General features: G+C 43.9%; 1 protein-coding gene across 4 annotated transcripts in view; it reads right to left on the reverse strand.

The window, feature by feature from the left end:
- Window positions 1–18,915, reverse strand: part of XPO7 (exportin 7) — a 55,256-nt gene that overhangs the window by 17,486 nt on the left and 18,855 nt on the right. For 3 of the 4 annotated variants that reach the window (XM_087706009.1, XM_087706008.1, XM_087706007.1), the window contains 11 exons: window positions 17,327–17,493; window positions 16,354–16,446; window positions 12,441–12,545; window positions 11,890–12,055; window positions 9,803–9,876; window positions 9,442–9,561; window positions 8,190–8,336; window positions 2,822–2,994; window positions 2,379–2,572; window positions 1,262–1,367; window positions 140–275 (listed from right to left, as the gene is read on the reverse strand). In XM_087706009.1, the coding sequence (XP_087562135.1) occupies window positions 140–275; window positions 1,262–1,367; window positions 2,379–2,572; window positions 2,822–2,994; window positions 8,190–8,336; window positions 9,442–9,561; window positions 9,803–9,876; window positions 11,890–12,055; window positions 12,441–12,545; window positions 16,354–16,446; window positions 17,327–17,493 (1,481 nt within the window). The remainder of the gene's footprint in view (window positions 1–139; window positions 276–1,261; window positions 1,368–2,378; window positions 2,573–2,821; window positions 2,995–8,189; window positions 8,337–9,441; window positions 9,562–9,802; window positions 9,877–11,889; window positions 12,056–12,440; window positions 12,546–16,353; window positions 16,447–17,326; window positions 17,494–18,915) is intronic. The other variant, XM_087706010.1, reaches the window with a different exon arrangement.

Genomic DNA, 18,915 nt, shown 5'->3' on the forward strand with positions numbered 1-18,915 from the left:
TGCAGACCATGGTCACTAAACCCTGAAGCCCCACACTGACCAAGAATCATCTGCAGGTGGAGAGTTTAGATAAAGCCGGTCGTGAAAACATTATGAAAAGTTCTGTAATGAGAAGAGAGCCACCACAAGCGTTTTTTACCTTAGAGGATTTCTGCACCTGGTCTCCTATGTAAATCTTTCGGAACTGCTCAAAGAAGCTCAGCATGGCCAGCTCCAGCTTCTCATTGCCTGCCTGAGCAAGACGGGAATCCGTCAAGTTCATGAGCTGAAGAACCCTGGAAAGGCAGGAAGGGAAGGGATGAAGAAGGCCCCACTCCAAATGGCTCCTCCAGCCATTTATTCAAGAGGGTGAAATTTTATTCAGAAATTTGGGGGGGGGGGCTGCTGACTTCCCACATCTGTTTCAATCTGTCGCCCTTGTAAAGAGGGTCCACAGAAGACCAACCCCAGGGGCTCCTCTGAAAGCACCTGTGAGCTGCTTGGGAAGTCAGGTGCACCTCCAGAGATAACCACTGTCACATGGCTGGGGCCCAAAGTGTGTGTATGGGGGGAGGGGCGCTTCTGGTACATTGAAAACCACTCTGCTCATTTCCCTCCACCCAGAATTTCATGCAGGGTTGTCAGGGAGACCTTAAAGACTCAGGAATATCTGACCGATGAAAAACTGTTTGCATAAGAACGATCAGAAAAAGGATCCTTTCAATCTGTTTTAATCTTAGAATTACTTGACAAGAAGATTGCATTTTGGAGAAGGTTAAAAGAAAAAAACAGCAAACTCAATTAATGGCCACCTTGCATTTCCTTTCCCTCTTTTAGCCTTTCCCCTTGGGAAGAAATCTGCTGTACTTTGACAACAAACGTTGAAAGACCCACTTTTCCATTTCAAAGCCCAGCAATCCGCCAATTTTCAATATTTAGTTCTGTGTTCTGCAGAGTTTGTTCTGCGGAGGTTGCAATGAAGGTCACACCCAGCTGACCCATCAAACTTGCATTCAGCTTGTGAATGATGTCAAGGTGAAAAGCGGCATCTCCCCACGAACGCTCAGTTATTACTACTGCTACTATTATTATTATTATAGCAATAGCAGTCAGCCAGATGCTCAGACTGGATCTGGCATTTTAATCCACCTGTTGAGTGCTTCTCAAGGCCCCGAGGTGGGCAGAGGCTGATCACAGAATAGCAGGGAAATGTTTGGGTATTCTCTTGGATAGGGTTAGAGGTATGGGGCCATGGTTGTTCTTATTAGTGCTGGGCTCTTACCGACAGACCAGTTCACCATCCATGGCATCTTGCTCGTCTGTACTAGCAAAGGATACTCGCCCGCCAATCACGGCCCCAATGATGTAGACAAGCCAGGTGAGGCGTCCTGAAGCCGGAAAAAGGAACAGAGCGAATGCGCAAACCTGTCTTTTCCCCACACACCTTCTTTTTAGTTAGACGGAGAAGGCTGCCCCTCTTACCATGCCACCCTGGGCAGCCAGCAGGTAAAACTGGAAAACTGGTCCACCTCTCTTAAATGTCTTAGATCTTGAATCCCTAGTCTTGTCCACTCCCCCCCCCCCCAAAAAAAAATCACATAAATCTATGAATTGTTCTTTGCTGAGTTGTTTCTCTGGGACCACTTGATTGGTCCCACTTGAAATAAGTTTATCTTGAACAATACATTTATTTTTATTCTCACCCAAAATCCTAGGCAGGAATGTTTAAACATTTTTAGCTTTCCGTGTGTGTGTCTGTGTGTGTGTGTGTGTGCGCGGGCGCGCATGTGCAAAGGCCCTCTGGTGCTTAGAAGCAAGCAGAGTTCCAAAGGAAGATATGAGAGACCTCCTTTTCATCAGGCAGGAACTAAGGCTGACTCTCAACTGTTACTTAACTTCATCTCTGCATTAAAACACCTGCAGTCAGTCCTGTATTGTTTCCAAGAATCACAATCCCCAACCAGGCACAGCTGTGCGAGGGAAATGCTGCAAGGGAAATCCCCTTCGCAAAGGAGCTCCGGCATCCCAAGCTTTCCCCTAAGACAGGGGTGTCAAACTGGATTCTTTTGAGGACCATTCGAGGCATTGGAGTTCTGCTCCATAGCCAGCCAGGGGGGAGAGAAGACGGATGTCTCCTGTAGCATCCTGCCAGCAGAAACAGCACCCCATTTTGGCCAGCAGGATGCCGCAGGAGGCTGTCCAGACTGAAAATGGAGAGCAGTTCCCCAACAGTTTTGGCTGCCAGAGGCATCGCGGGCCACTCCTTTGCCATTTCCAGGCCGGCCCTGCAGGCCAGATTTGAGCACCCCAAGGGCTGGATTCGGTCCCTGGGTCCTGAGTTTGAGACCCCTGCCCTATGAAGCCAGCAAAGCCAAGCCAGGAGTCTCCTGCTCGCTCACCTTCTTGGACGGCCACATCCATGGGGATGGCCGTGGCGCTCTGCAGTAGTTCCTGGTAGGACTGGGCGGATTGGTCAAAGAGCTGCACCAGGAGGGCACAGGTCTTCTCGTATTCGCAGCGCCCAATCGTGGAGAGCTGGTCGAGCTGCTGCTGCACCAAACCTGTGTCATCCAGCGGGTCTTCTAGGCCATCTCTGTGGGCAGACAAAGTGACCAATTGGGAAGACGCCTCCGCCAGACGCTCCTCTCTAAGCACAGGAGGGCCCTGGGGGATCCGCTGAGGAGGCCTGCGGATTTACGGTGAGAAACGTGAAGGCAGACGGGTTCGCTTCCCTCCCAGCTGCAGTCGGTGTGAGGGGAAGGGTCCTTCTCCTGCGGCCGTATAAGTTTCAGACGTTCCCTGGCAAAGATTGGGAGGACCAGCCGCCCCCACAGCATCTTACCTCAATATGATGTGGACGGACTCCAGCCTGGAGGTGATGTATGCTTTGGTAACCTCTGGTGTGTATGTCTCCAGCATGTGCGGCTCAGTGGCTTTTACGTAGGGGACAGAGGCGGCCAGCCGCTGCCACAGACTGAGGAGATAGTGCACGCTGTTTGGCGCAAACTCCCAGTGCTGCCGAAAGGAAGGAAGACGGTGAATGCAATTAGCCAGCCTGCCTGCCAGCTCTTTCTGCAGAGGGGAAGAGACCCACATACATACATACATACATACATACATACATACATACATACATACATACATACACACACACACATACATATATACATATACATATACATATATACACATACATACATATATACATACATACATACATACATTTTTACTGTTGCCTTTATATATATATATATGTTGCATTTGTGCTGATAAATAAATAATTATTTATCAGCACAAATGCAACACAAATGTAACAAAGACAACAGTAAAAATAATGGCTTTCTGTCGTGATGGTCTCTTGTGATGAGCCAATAGACAGAGAAAGGAAGCAGTATGCTTCTTCCTATATTTGGGCATACCGGGGGTTGTGACACAATACATACATACATATATATACATACATACATACATACATACATACATACATACATACATACATACATATCAAAACAAACACAGCACAAAGAATCCTCCTTTTTTGCATACTGTAGAAAGTGTACTTTCATGCATCTCTTCCACAGTCATCAATCATAATTCATATTAACTCAAGTATTTTAACTCAGATATTTATACATATTACCATCATCATACCTCCATTTTCATTTGACTACAATTGTTTAAACGTCCTTCATCATAAAATATATCAAGATTTAAAACATAACCACATACTGGCATTTCATTTGCTATTTCTAAAATCCTCCAATAACACTGAATCCTTATGGCCTATTCTAGCTAAACATCCATAATATCTAGTAACAAAAATTTCTAATCCTCCTTACCAAATCACTGTTTACAATTTATATCCAGTTTCCTTATGTTGTACCCATACATATATATTTTCCTTTGTATCATTATCTTTCCTTTATTTAACTGTATCCTGTATCATAACATTTTCTTTCCTAATAATCAAAATTTAACTAAAGTAACAGTTCTTTTTTATTAGCCTTTATATATAACCAAAAAGATTTCTAATCTTCCTTTCATGGGTACCATTCAAATATTCATATCCAATTATTACTTATCATAACAATACATATGTATATATTATCATTATCAATTATTTATTTGACTATATCTATTGTCACTAAATTTCACTAAGTTTAACTAGTTTTAAATTATGCACTTCCATCTATCAACCTGCATCTTTCCAGTAGCAAAACAGTCTCATATCTTCTGCCATTTGTGGTATCAGTCCTCTAATCATCTTCTTAATCAAATTTGTATGGACCCCTCTTAGCAACTCATTGCTTATTAAGTCTCTCATGTAATTTCGCTGCCCTTCTTCTGTATCTTTAATCAGCTTATCTTTAATTGTCAGTAATGTTATCAATGATGTTGCTAATCAAATTTCTCTCTTTAAATCCATAAATTCTTTTGTTTTTTCTTCTTCTGTATCTTGCCATCTGGGATAGAGTTCCCCTCCATTTAATTCCTCTTTCAGTGTTCCATTCTTTCCATTTCCAGACACAAACCAATCACCATAGATATCAGCAGATTTAATTTCTTTACGGTCACTTTCCTCTTTGGTTTTTAGGACTCTAACCTTCACTTTTTCCACTTGATAAACATCTCCAACTTCTTCATCATATTTTACTGTTAGATGCTCTAGGTTTTCCAACTTCTCCATTCTCTCAAATGTATTTGATAATTTCTGAATTTCTAACAATATCTTTTGTAGGCTTAAAATTTCTTTCTGCTGTTGAAGTTGTGCCATTATCTCCAGCTGACAAACATTGCTGCTCTGGCTTGGAAGGTTTTTACAAGGTTAAGCATAAATTCACAATAAGGTCTTATTTTCACTTTTCTCTGGTTAAAGATATACTTCAAAGGAACATCTGTATGCTTTTCTTCTTATCACTCTCTATAAACAAACAGTGAGACCTTGAAGTGCCAAGCCAGAATAATCAGGAAAGTAAGAGTGTTTTGTTTCCAATACACAAACCTCCAGCCTCCAAACAACAGCGTTTTTCTTTCCCTTTGTTGTAACAATTTTCTTGGTTTCCTTTTGTATCTTTTTTATATTCCAAGTTAAATAAAAGTCAAATTCTTGAATGAGTTAAGAGAAGAAAAGGGGGAAAACACCCACAGTAGTGACGAAGTAGAATTTTAGTCCATAGGTTACAAAGAATAATAATAAAAGAAAACAAAATAGAAGAAAACTTAATCCACTCCTTTTAAAAGGCTTGCATAAATTCCATCCATGAACATAGCATTTAAAAAGCAAGATAACCCACTGTCCAAAACCATTCAAAGCTTAATTCTGCCGCTTATTTCTTCTGTTCTCAAATTTAAATTAACTTTAAGTTTTTTATAGGCAATCTCTTTTAAAACAGCAAAAATTCCTCACCAGCTGGAAACACTTTCTCTTTCCGTATCCTTCCGTTTTGGAGCCGCCCCGACTTCATCAGCCTAATGGCTGGATTTTTTGTCGCCGGCTTGAAGAACTTCTCTTGGATCCGTTCCGGGGCGGGACCTTGCTGATGGCAGCAGCTTAACGAGCTGCCCCCAGGTTTCTGGTGGCGTTATCTGCCTAAATACCTGGTAGATACCTCATTCTTCAGGCAAAGAAGAGTGAGAGAGAGATCCAGCTGGTAAGAGCTTTTCTTTGAAGTTTGCAGCTTTTTTTTTTGCTGCGAATGGAAGGGGGGGCCGACCTAAAGCTGAATCACATCTCCGTGCCAGAACCACGGCTGTATTTATTACGGCGCAAAGTAAGGATCCCCCCACTTAGCACAACTTTTGATATATTTATTTGAGATTAATACAAGCAGAGTCCGTACCTGAGAACCTTATCTGTCTTTAAAAAAAAATAAAAAAATCCTAGCTTCTTTTTACAAGAGCTTCCTTCGTACATGGGTTTTTTTTTTTCTTAAGAAATAAGCTCCTAAAATGGCAATTGTCCCACATTCCTAACTATCCGGCAATGAGCAGTGATAAAAAAGATCAAAGGAACAGCCAGCCTGCAGTCTCTTAATTAGCTTCATTTCTCTGAAGAGCTTACAAGACTTTCTTTTTTCTTATCAACTTTTAAAAGTTTTAAAAGACTCCTTGTTAATATAAAGACATTCCAAACAGAGATGAATATGCTGAACTGTTTCGTTACAATGCTAATCTTTTGAAACCTGCTTTGTTACAATGCTCTTTTCTGAAACTTTTTGAAAAAACTCTAAGAACAAATAAAGGGGGGACTTAATACTTTCTTTCCTCATAAGCTACACAGTGGGCCAGTAGAGGTTGAATAATTGTTTGAAGAAAAGATATAATGGCATCCAAATTAAATTCGGAGACCTTTTCTTAAGAGTACATCTCACACACTTGGCACAAAGTCGCAGCTTCCACCCTCTACGCCCCCTACTGGAGATTTGCTAACAAAAGAACTTTTTTTTGAAACTCTTAGAGAATTTAGAGAGCAGAATTCAAAAGCTTTCAGAGAATTCAGAGAGGAGATAAAGAAACTTAAAGCAGATTTACATGATAAGCTTGATACTAAGATTGCCAAAACAAATGATGATATGCTGGGACTTGTAACTGTACTGACAGAATATGTTTCTGGAATGGAAGATAAGCTAGAGGTTCTTGAAGAAGCCAACACTAACTTGACTTCCAAAACTGAAGTGGTGCAACAAAGAGTTGAAAACGCTGAAAAACAAATTGTTATGATGCAGTACACACAGATGGAGCTTGCATTAAGAGTCAGGGGGCTGTGTGAGGATAAACAGGAGAACTTGAAGCAGATTTTCTCAGAGGCTTTTGACCGTCTGGTGGAAAGACCGGGGTCCAACTTTGACTGGCAGATTGAAAAAATTTATCGCGCTAACTCCTGGGTGGCAAAACAGAAGCAACTTCCCCGAGATGTAATTATATACTTCGCTACAAGAGAGTTCAGAAACATGATACTACAAGAGTCTTATAATACCAGGCTTCAAATTGGTGGACAGGACTTGATTGTCTTGAAAGAAATACCACCCCAAATGCTAAGAGCCAGGAGAGATTATGCTTTTCTAGTGGAAGAACTAAGAAACCGTCAGATACAGTATAGATGGGATGTGCCATTCGGTATTATAATTACATTTGTTAAGCAAAAATATTGTCTCAACTCTGTATGGGAAGCCCGAGATTTCTATCACAAGATCCTGAAGGTGGGACACCCTGAATCATCTGGATCTGGAGAAAGACCACGAGAAGGACAAGATAAACAGCAAATCACACAACTACCAGACAAAAAGCACCATTTCCTCCTTCCGGAAGGGCAAGGGGTCAGGGAACAAATATCTAGCCGTATGACTACCAGACGAATGGGAGAACAAGGTACATTGCAACAACATCAATAACCACCAGCCATTGACCAAGGAGTTGTGGTCCAAACTCTTTACAGAAGAGAAAGAAAATATTTCACTATCTCAAACAGTTTAAGAACGATATAATTTGCCTGCAAGAAATTTATATTAAATCAACTGATCAAAAATATTTGTTCAACCCCGAACTTGGTCAATATTTTGTGACCTCTGCTACGGAAAAGAAAAATGGTATAGTTGTATACTTAAGAAAAGACATTAAGAAGAACTTCTCTTGGATCCATCAGGGACTTTGCAATGTCCCTGAGATCAGCAAAACACATTCTTCCTGTTCACCGTCTCTGCGGGATGGTTTAGATCCGATTGGACTACTCAGCGGCAAAAGTATCAGCTGCGGTCTTGGAGCATCGAGACCATACGTCCATATCGTTGCAACATTGGCTCCTCCTCTCCAACCTTGGCAACTTGAAGACTTGTGGACTTCAACTCCCAGAATTCCCCAGCCAACATAATTTACTCTCTTGTAATCCCTTCCTCTGCAATCTCCCCACTTAGATCAGAGGTCTTCAAACTTGGCAACTTGACGACTTGTGGACTTCAACTCCCAGAATTGCTGGATGAGGAATTCTGGAAGTTGAAGTCCACAAATCTTAAAGTTGCCAAGGTTGGAGAGCCCTGTTCTAAAGGCTAGTGTCTTAAGAGAAGCCATGCCCTTCCCGGTCCATGTGACTTCCAAATGCCTCCCATGGTGAGGAAACAGTGGCTGGAAGACATAAAGGGACGGGTGCTGCGTCTGGGCCCCCCCCTCCCATCCGCAGATTCGCTCCAGCCACAAGAAGCCACAGGGGGTCCCACCTGCAAGCTGGTAACCGTGAAGTTGGCGATGAGTCGGATGACCTCAGGGTAGTTTTCCACCTTTACCAGCTCCCCCAGCTGATAATTGCTTTTCAGGCGAGCTAAAAGCCGGCAAAATTCATGGTAGTTGTTTGGGTCTGACAAGCTCTGGGAAAGAAAAAGAGAAGAATGAGAATCACCAGTTGGGCATCTCCCTCAACGAGAACGCTGGAGCTGTTCCATGAAGCCTTTCAGGCACCTTGAAATTGACAGAGACCATCCCCTTACACCAAACTCAAAGCATCCAGCATTTGGCTATCCTGGGACGGCCTGGCCCAGTTCTGGACCACAATGCCCAGAAGAAGCTGGAGCCCTAAAAGGAATGCAGAGAGGAGCAGCAAAAATGTTTAGGGGGTCTGGGGGCTACAATGCACGAGGAAAGGCAGAGAGAAGTGGCCTATCCAAGAGAGGGTTAGGGGAGGCCGGACCACTTTCTTCCAGCTCTTGAAGGGCTGTCGGGGGGAAGAGAGGGTCAATCTATTCTGCATAGCAACTGAGGGCAGGGCAAGAAAGCAATGGGTGGAAGCTAGTGTGTGTGAGAGAGAGATTTCCCCCAACGTGAGAACTATGAAGGCAGTGGAACAGCTTGCCTCCTGGAGTGGTGCTCCATCACTGGAGGTTTTCAAGAACAGAACCATTTGACTGGGATGGTGTAAGGACTCCTGCCTAGGGGGTTTGACTAGAAGACCTCTGAGGTCCCTTCCAGTCATGGGATTCTAAGATGGCTGCAGTTCCACCAGATCTTGGCACTGCAAGAAGCCACTGTGTGATCTATATGGATGAAATACCCTTTTGGCCACCCAAACGCCTGACTTACCCAGAGCAGTCTGTCACAAATCACAGCTGCCTCTGTTTGCAGAAGCCACCCAGCCATCTGAGTAGAGGTAGGATGCCACAGCCCCTGGAGGGCAGCAGTGCAGTAAAGGGTCATCATCTACTGGAGTCAGTGAGTACGGTGGCCATCTAGGCCAATTCAAAGTCAATTTTGCACTCTCCCCACTGCCTCCACATAATAGTACCAGAGGCTATTATGCCAAGAGCCCAGCTTAAGGATTCTGCTCGCTTGTCCTCTGAATGGCTCCTCCTTATTCCCTGGGCTTTGTTGGACAGAGAGCCCCTGGGATGAGCTTCCAGACACCCATTTGAAGCTTCAAAGGACAATCTAAGGCAATGTTTGCACAAAATGAATTCATACGTTCACATTCTGACTTACTTGGGGATTCTCCAGTATGCGCTTGACCCCATCCACCAGGTGTGACAGGAACTTGGCTCTTTCGGCATTATTAAATAGGGACCGCCGGACAGAAGCAATTTGCACTAGACACGACAAGACCTAAGCCAAGGGGGTAAAATAAAAACATGAGTTGTTTGAATGAGAGAATCCCCGAGCAAAAACTCTGCACAAAAGACACCTGAAGGCCCTGAACAGAGAAGCATCAACAGTCCTCCTCTGGTGGAAGGAGAAAGAGCAAAGCACTTTTTTCCTGACTTTGGATGTAGCTAGGCCCAGATGGGGTCCCACCCACCCCCTGATCATTTTCCAGGGGAACTCTATGAGACAGGGACATACTTACCAGGGGTGAAAAAGTGGGAGGAATGGAATGGTACAGATCGAAAAACAACTGTAGGGTGGAGGAATCTAGAAAGGCTGAAAGAAAGAGGGAGGGTCATCATTTCAGGGCAGGCTTGAGACCGCATATTGCAAACGTCCTCCAGGCCAATGCCGAGATGCCCCTGGATCTTCCGGGGTCTTGGCTATTCCTGCCAGTTTAGTGTCGTCTGTAAATTTCACGAGTTCCCTTTCTATTCCCTCTTCTAAATTGTTTAGGAAGATGTTAAAGAGTACTGAGCCTAAAGCAGAACTTTGGGGCACCTCACTGCTTCCTTCCCTCCATATAGATGTAGTTCCATTAAGACAGGGGTGTCCAAACTTGGCAACTTTAAGACTTGTGGACTTCAACTCCCAGAATTCCCCAGCCAGGCTACATTAAGGATTACATGTGTGGACTTTGTCATCCAATTACACATCCGTCGAGGGGTGATGCTGTCTATAGCACATATTTCTAGCTTCCAAGAAGAAGGTTGTGGTCTACTTTGTCAAAAGCCTTACTGAAATCCAAGCATACTCTGTCCGGGCTTATCCTCATCCTGTCTGCCTGCATTGTTCCATGCTTCTCTCGACTACCTCACTGCCTATCCCCTGTCCTCCCCAGATGGCTTTTAAAACCAGGGGTTCTGTGTATTGTTTGGAACTTCTTTTATGCTACGGCCCTTTCCCCCCACTACAACTGCCATCTTTGGGATGGCCATTGCAATGAGTTTGGCCCTTATCCAGTGGCAGAAGGCTTTTGGCTGAGTTTAAATCACAAGGCAATTATGCTGAAAAGTGGTGGGGAAATGAGATGCCGAGAAGTCCTTTTCAAGAGGTGTTTCAGAAAAGGCTCCTACATCCATTAACTGCATACAGATGTGGAGGAGTATGCTTGAAAATATTATTGCATTTTCAATCAGCAGAAACCTTTTAAAACACATTTATGGTTTGAACTGTAGGTGAGCATACATAATTACACCTGGACCATTCCATGACAAATCAATGAAAATGGTATATTTTATCTGGAAATTCTGCACAGCCATTATGGATGACTAAATATATCTGCAGCCAATTATTCTCTCTGCTGACTGAATTATACCACCTTCTACTGCAAAAATGGACTCTTAAGTGTCCCCCCCCCCCGCTGAAATATGTAAGACTTACTGACAAGTCAAACATTAGAAAAAGAGTCCAATTATTCAAGAACATCACCATTTATTATCTTCTGGGTATAATGGGGTTTCTGGCCATGGCAAAAATGACTGCTCTGTGTTGAAATTGATCTCTTTGTTTGGTCTCGATCTCTCTTTGGGGAGCATAAAGAAAACCTTACCTTTGCCACTCATTTGCTCCAAAATGCATTTTTTAGAACTTGCTTATTAGAAGAAGGAAATTCTGCCTCTCTTACTCACTCCCCATTTATGCCAACCTCTCCAAAGGTCACTAAGGCACTTAGCTGATATTCCATTCCATATGATGAGGAAATGGAACTAAGAGTAAGCATGCATAATACTGCTGTTTTTTCCCCCCAATTGTCTATTGGCACAGGAAACAAAGTGTTAAGTATAATAAAAACAGGACGGGAATCTTATAATATTTAGTGACTAATGGCCAAATGAAAGTAATATGCAGGATCAGGTTTTCTTTTTCTCCCAAAAGCTGATCAGGCCAGATCCAGGACCTCTCGCCTCACTGGGACGAGCAGTTATCTAAAGAGTCTAATCTGGCTACTGAGAAATGCTTCTCAGTAGTTGAAGGACATTATTTTCTCTCTGTACTGATCACAGCAATTCTCTAATATACGGGTACATATTTTCTCTGTCTTGCAGGTATTGTGATGATTATTTCTGTGGACCCACTTAGGCAGTTTACAAAACTGGCCAAATTGGAGTAGGTTTCTAAGAAGACCTTCCATAGGCTTGCCAACCCAAAGGCAAAGGCCTCCCAAGGCCCAAGACTGGTGAAGGCCTGCACAATGTGACTCAAGCTATGTCTGTAATGATCAAGAGAGGCACACGATGGCAATCCCTTTAATGCAACTTAAAAAACCAGAGCAACTTGGCCCTCTACCTGATCTCCAGCTGGTGGGGATCTGCACTGTGCAGAGGTCGTCAGAGGACTCATCTGTTGATGTACCAATGAAGTCAAAGTTCAAACAATTGTGTGTGAGCTTGAGAAGCTGCATAAGAAGACCATGCTGACTTTCGTCATTCAAATTCAGGTTTTTTCCTGAAGCCTAAAAAAAAAAAAAGCAAAATGGGCACAATTTTTAAGACATTAGCCCAGCTTCTTGCCAGCAAAGCCTAACAATCCTACTTATCATACACAGAAGCTGCCATACTAGACTCAAGTTAGAGATTTTCAGAGCTCTAAATCCACAGCCTGAACATTTTCAATCAATCAGTTTAGAGCTGGATGGGACCTTGGAGGTCTTCTAGTCCAACCCCCTCCCTGCTCAAGCAGGAGACCCTATAGCATTTCAGACAAGTGATTGTCCAGTCTCTTCTTAAAAACCTCCAGTGATGAAGAACCCACAACCTCTGAGGGAAAGCTTAATCATTTTACCTTAATCGTTTTACTCAGTTGTTGAGACTGAGCACCAAGGTTTCAAGTTTTCTTACCTGTTTCAATAAATTGCAGGAGAGTGTGAAAATATCAAATAATGATGAGTCTCGGAATGAAGAAGCAATTTTCCTGTGCTTGGTCAAAGGATGTGTAGTGTCTGCCTGGAGATTGAAAAAGGAAGTAAAAGAAAGCAAGTTACCATTAGACTTTAAATGCTTATATAGAAAACAAGACCAAGGATTTCTGGTGGAGGCATGATGGCCCTGACACTTTCTAGATGTGCTCCAGATGGCTCTTCCTCCTAAGAAGATGTTCTCATCAACAGCCTTCATGCTCACAACTGTGGTGGGCCTTTGGCTAACCTCACTTTTGGAAATTGCCTATTTGACTACCTTAAGGCCATTAGAGACTTTTGGAACAAGTTTGAAGAGCCATCTGGTGAGTTTACTTTCATTCAAGTAAAAAAAAAATTAAACTTAGGTTTAAGAATGGAAAGAATTGTAAATAAATGGTAAAAAGCTAAATAAGCGTTTGATCTAAGAAAGATATAAACAAATTAAGGGACCAGACAAATTTAGAATTTTGAGAGTTTTACTAAAAGATTTGGGAAAGAATTATATAAATAAACAGCTTTTCAAGAGAAGCAAATTGTTTTGTCTCGCTTTAATAATGATAGAAATTTGAGACTTTATGGTATCCAAAATTGGACCCTGAGAGGACTAAAGACTCTAGGCAGTATCTTTGTGTTTTTTGGTTTTTTTAGTGTGGAGATTTACAAAACAACATAACATTTGCAATTTGAAATACCCTCAGAAATTTTCTAAGAATGAGACCAAAAATTAGTGCCGGTAGTTATAAGATCAATGCTGTCAGTAGTGATGTCCGCTTCTATGGATAAAATATTTCCAAAAAATGTTAATGAAGGGATGGCAGATGTGCAACAAATTTTGCCTACTGAAGAAATATCAGAAGCAGAAATATGTTTCTATAAATTTCTGATATTCCTTTACCAATACCAGGGTTGAAAGCTGGATGATTTAAGAATCTGCATATAGATAAAGGGATGGGTTATGAAAAAAGATATGTTTGTAATCTTTTAGGGGGTGAAAAGTTATTAAATCTGTCTTTTTATTATACCTGTCTTTTTTCCCCTATGCACTTTTTAATCCTTCCCTCCTCTTCTCTGGGAGTTTGGAAGCTAGCAAGACTGTGATAGTAAGAGCATCCCATAGGTGCCTTTCTCCTGATTGTCCAAGAGAGAATCCTTATAATTTTAAGACAATCATACTGATGAAAATGGAGATCTCAGAAAGGTAGAACCGCCATGGGCTGATTATAGAGTATATTCTCTACTGCCTGAAAACATCCCGTTTCCCCATTCAGCTTTCAGCATTTGCTTCCATTTTTCTTTTGAAGAAAAGGATAAACGATATGACCGATTTTATCTGTACAGAATCTAAAATGCCCAGTAACACCAAAGAATTGCTTAGCACTGTAGTGTATATAATCATGGTATATCAGTCTACACAGACACAGCAAAGATCACTCAAGATTGAACTATGTTAAATAGAAAGTAAAGAATATATTGTTGTTTAAGCCAGTGTTTCTCAACCTTGGCAACTTGAAGATGTCTGGACTTCAAGTCCCAGAATTCCCCAGCCAGCGAATGCTGGCTGGGGAATTCTGGAACTTGAAGTCCAGACATCAAGTTGCCAAGGTTGAGAAACACTGGTTTAAGCAGCAGACTTTGGCCTCTGCTGGACCCAATCAATCTGGCTGGGTTGGTGCACGATGCCATCCACCAGAATCCCAGAAATGCACCTTCTGGGCAGCAGGGCCTGTTCACTGGAATGAGGCTCCCCCCAAGATCCAGGTGCTTCTGAAAGGGGTTCAAATTCCAGCTCTTCTCCCAGGCCTTTGGTGAGAGGGAGCAAAGGATTGTGTGGGTTTCTTCCTCCCTTGGCATTTCCCTCTGATTCTTGCCATGTTGGCCAACTTCTTCTTTTATTTTTTCACTGTATTTTTAAAGGTGTTTTTACTTATGAGCCACCCATAGTAGTAACTGGGAATTGGGGGGGCACACAAAACCTGTCAAATCAACCCATCCAATCAACGGGTTACACCAGGATCGGTGCCTGAATTTTATCTCCTCGCTACACCAGTTGGGGGTCTGTCATCTTCCTGGACTACAGCCGTCCATCACCCTTTTCAGCCCTGCTGCCCATGTCAGCTCCAGCTACGATGACTGTGGAGAATCAGCAGCGGAGGAGCAACAGGCACCTTCCCTAGAAAGAGGAGATGGGCCAGCCCTTTGCCAGGCATCCCTTTCCCTCCCTTCTGACTTCCACCTGCCCACCCCCTAGCTCAGAGGGAGCCCTGGAGACCTTTGACCTGATTCTATCACACTGGACCACCTGCTGCAGGTGAAAACAGAAGTGCTTTTTTAAAAAGAAACCTTTTAAAACGCATTTATGGTCTGAACTGTAGGTGAGCATACATAATTACACCTGGGCCATTCCATGACAAATCAATGAAAACGGTATATTTTATCTGGAAATTCTGCACAGCCATTATGGATGACTAAATATATCTGCAGTCAATTATTCCCTCTGCTGACTAAATTATGCCACCTTCTACTGCAAAAATGGACTCTTAAGTCCCCCGCCCCCTGCGCACTAGAAATCTGAACTATGTAAGACTTACTGACAAGTCAAACATGTAGAAAAAGAGTCCAATTACTCAGGAACATCACCATTTATTATCTTCTGGGTATAATGGGGTTTCTGGCCATGGCAAAAATGACTGCTCTGTGTTGAAAATGATCTCTTGGTTTGGTCTCGCTCTCTCTTTGGGGAGCATAAAGAAAACCTTACCTTTGCCACTCATTTGCTCCAAAACACATTTTTTAGAACTTGCTTATTAGAAGAAGGAAATTCTGCCTCTCTTACTCACTCCTCATTTATGCCAACCTCTCCAAAGGCCACTAAGGCACTTAGCTGATATTCCATATGATGAGGAAATGGAACTCCCTTCTGACCTCCACCCCCTAGCTCAGAGGGAGCCCTGGGGACCTTTGACCTGATTCTATCACACTGGACTGCCTGCTACCAGGTGAAAACAGAAATGCTCCCAAGCCCTAGGCCCTCAGCCTCCTCTCAGTTTCAACCAACAACAGAGACCATCCAAGGTCTCCCCCTGGAGCTCCGTTCAGTTTTACCACTTTCAGGCCAGGCTTTTCAAATACCTGCATGCTTATTAGTAGAAGTCAGCCAGCCTGCCTTGGGATTAGGAAAAAAAGATACAGCCAGGTTTACGGCAAAGCCACATTCTTGTCCCATTAAGGGGGGGGGGGAGAATTGAAGACTCTCTTTACTCTACTGTACTTTCCCGCAATACACTGGAAAAGCGGACTTCCAACCAAAGGAGAGGTTCTCTGTGTTCCTGGGCATAACTAGAGAGCTGCAGTTTCAGATGAAGCGGAGAATCCAAATCAATCTCCCTGGTCCCTCTGGAGGGACTTCTCAGTCAAGATCCTTCAAGCTTCTCTGTAGAGATAGCACAGTGGAAGGCTAGGACTGCTGAAGGACCTATCAAAATTTGGAGAACAGGGGTTGCCATCTGTCCTTTAGAAGAAGATAAGGCCACACCCTGTGGCACGGGGAACATGCCAGCCTTTGAGCTTCACCAGAACTCTGATGGTTACCATGCAGGACAGAAGCAAGTAGCTGTTAGGAAAGACTTCTCCAAAGGAGGAGCTACAAAAATGGAAAGCTCATTGTTGAACAGAAGAGATCGCTGCTTCCTCCAAACCTCTACTTCTATATTTCTCAGGGATTGTGCCAGAGAGGGTGAACTTCAAACTCCGGTGGAGTGTCAGTTTCTGACTAGAGCAGCACATCTGTACAAACTAAGCAGCACACAGGCACAAAGCAGCACGAGGCAAAATGAATGAATAAAGTTGACACTTACTTCACTGAGGAAGGCTGAAGCACTTACTTGATTAATTTCATTTGTTAGCTGAGACAAGATTGTCACTCCTATGATGCAGTGCTCAACACTGTCCTAGAGAAGGAAAAAGCAGAAAAGGTCCCTCTGGCAGAGCGTTCTCTATTGTTGTAGTTTATTGCTTACATTTATTAGTTATATAATGCTGCCTGACAATCCTCCTCCACAAGTCCCAAGTGTGTCCCTTCTCCAAAATGGGATACCACTAGTATTTTCTTTGGTGGGCTTCAGGAAGGCCACCAACCACATTTTGCAGGCAACTGAGGTTCACTTGCAATTATCGCTAATTATGTGCCCCTTGTAGGACTGACTTTCCTGTAACTGTTTGATAGTAAGTAGGTCTAGAACAAAATCCAGCTATGTGCCCAGCAGATGCTGTGCTGTCTTTTTTATTTTTATTTTCCTTATACATGTGAAATATGCTAAAAGCTTGTTATACAATTCAAGGCAGAATAGGATTCCGCCATGCCCCTTCCTCTTAATCTGTGCTCTTCAATACTGTCACTCCAACAGGCAGCCCAAAGGAACGCCAAGTCAGGAGGACAAATTTTAGCTAAGCATCAGAAAAAACATTCCAGTCACAGAAGGAGGCTATTTTAGGAAGCCTGGGGGTTGATGGTGCTGGATATTGAATTAGGTGGCTTTGAAGTCAAGCAACAGCTACTGGTCCTCACCTAAACTTTAGCAACTTCTAGTTCCTCTTCCTGGAAGCTTTTGGTTGAGCACTCTGACAACCAGGAAGCTAGATGGCGGAGACCTTTGATCTAGTGATTGGGGCAGATAAGAATTTCAGCATTTGGCTCTGCAGTTTTCTTTTTGTTGACCTGTAGTACCCTTGAACACTGGTTGTGAGAAACAAGCCTACCATCAAGGAAAAAAGAGTAGAAATCACCAGCCAAAGTCCTTCTGTGAAAACTAGTGGAGGTAGCACACTGACCTGCAAAAATCTTGTGACATCAGTGATGACATTTCTGAAAACATATTCATCCTTCTGACAGTCAAACCATCCCAGCTTTGTGATCCTGGCATACAGCTGAATTAGTGCTTGTGTAACAAACGTGGCCAGCTTAGGTCTGGTAGCAAGGTAATTAAGCACATAATTCCCTGAAACAAACAAAGCATCAAATGAAGACAAGTGTTTAGGAAAGGTTGAGTTGGGAAAAGTTCACCATCCCTGAAGTGAACACATGCACAACTGGGACTAAGCTGCAAACAGCACCTGCGACTTATTGCATGGAAGACCCACCTCCTGCCCTGCGTGGGGAGGAAGAAAACAAGGAGGGGGGGAGGCAGAGGGGTGGCTCCGTTGTGAGCACTGGGCATCCAGCCTCATCAGGCAAGATCTGGCAAAGGTGCTTCCATTGGGCCCTATCCAGATTGCCTGACAACATGACAGACAACAGCACAGCTCAAGCAAGGTTCCACGGAGCTTCTGGGAAACAACCGTTGACTTACCTGAACGGTCCTTCTTTGTGCGCTGCGAGGGGAATCCAAGCATGGGTTAACTTTATCCATTAGCCTAGAGACTGAGTATGTAAATGTTGACCATGCCTCCTCTGACTGGATGGGTCAGTTTTGTACGAAGGCAGCCGTTGAAAGATGTATGGCAATGTCACTTATGGCCGTAGCCAAAACAGGTAATAAGAGTCACGTCCAGAGTAGTCCAGTCAGGAAACAGAGCAAGGTCAGTCATTGAGTCAGAGTCAAGGAATAGCCCTGGCCAGCCGAAACCGCGGGCGGGTTTGGATTCCCCTCGCAGCGCATAGAGAAGGACCGTTCAGGTAAGTCAACAGTCGTTCTCCTGTGTGCTGCTTGGGGAATCCAAGCATGGAACATGCCAAAGCAATTAAGTTCCAGGGCGGGAGCTAGGCTGGTCAGGATCCTCCGGAGAAGACAGAACCCTTTGCAGCACTCTCCGCCCAAAGGAGGCCTCCGCCGAGGCATACACGTCAACCTTGTAATGTCTAATAAATGGTGAAGGCGACGACCAGGTAGCTGCCCTGCAAATCTCTTCCACTGAGGCTTGCGTAGCCCAGGCCGCCGTGGTGGCCGCACTCCTGGTAGAATGAGGAGTAATGCGCCTAGGAACCGGTCGGGAATGGCTGTCGTACGCCAGAGTGATGCACGCCTTTAACCATCGGCCGATGGTATGGGAAGACACCTTCTGTCCCATGGACGACGGCTGGAATGAAACAAACAGGGCCTCCAACCTCCTGAACGACGCCATGCGTTTCACATAACGTCGAGGAGTCCTGCGAACATCCAAATGATGCAACTGGCATTTCTGTGGATGGGAAGGGCGCGGGCAGAAGTCCGGGAGGATGAGTTCCTGAGCCCTGTGCAACAGCGTGTTGACCTTCGGAAGGAAGGCCGGGTCCAAACAGAGGACGACTCTATTGGGATGAAATATGCAGAGGTCCGCATGAACAGAGAGCGCAGCCAACTCCGACACCCTCCTGGCCGATGTAATGGCCACCAGGAACACAGTTTTAAGTGTCAGTAACCGGATCCTGATGGATTGAATGG

The sequence above is a fragment of the Thamnophis sirtalis genome, unplaced genomic scaffold (assembly GCF_051295495.1).
Source record: "Thamnophis sirtalis isolate CommonGarterSnake01/CBP01778 unplaced genomic scaffold, rThaSir2_p1.2 scaffold_2, whole genome shotgun sequence".
Taxonomy (NCBI): Eukaryota; Metazoa; Chordata; class Lepidosauria; order Squamata; family Natricidae; genus Thamnophis; species Thamnophis sirtalis.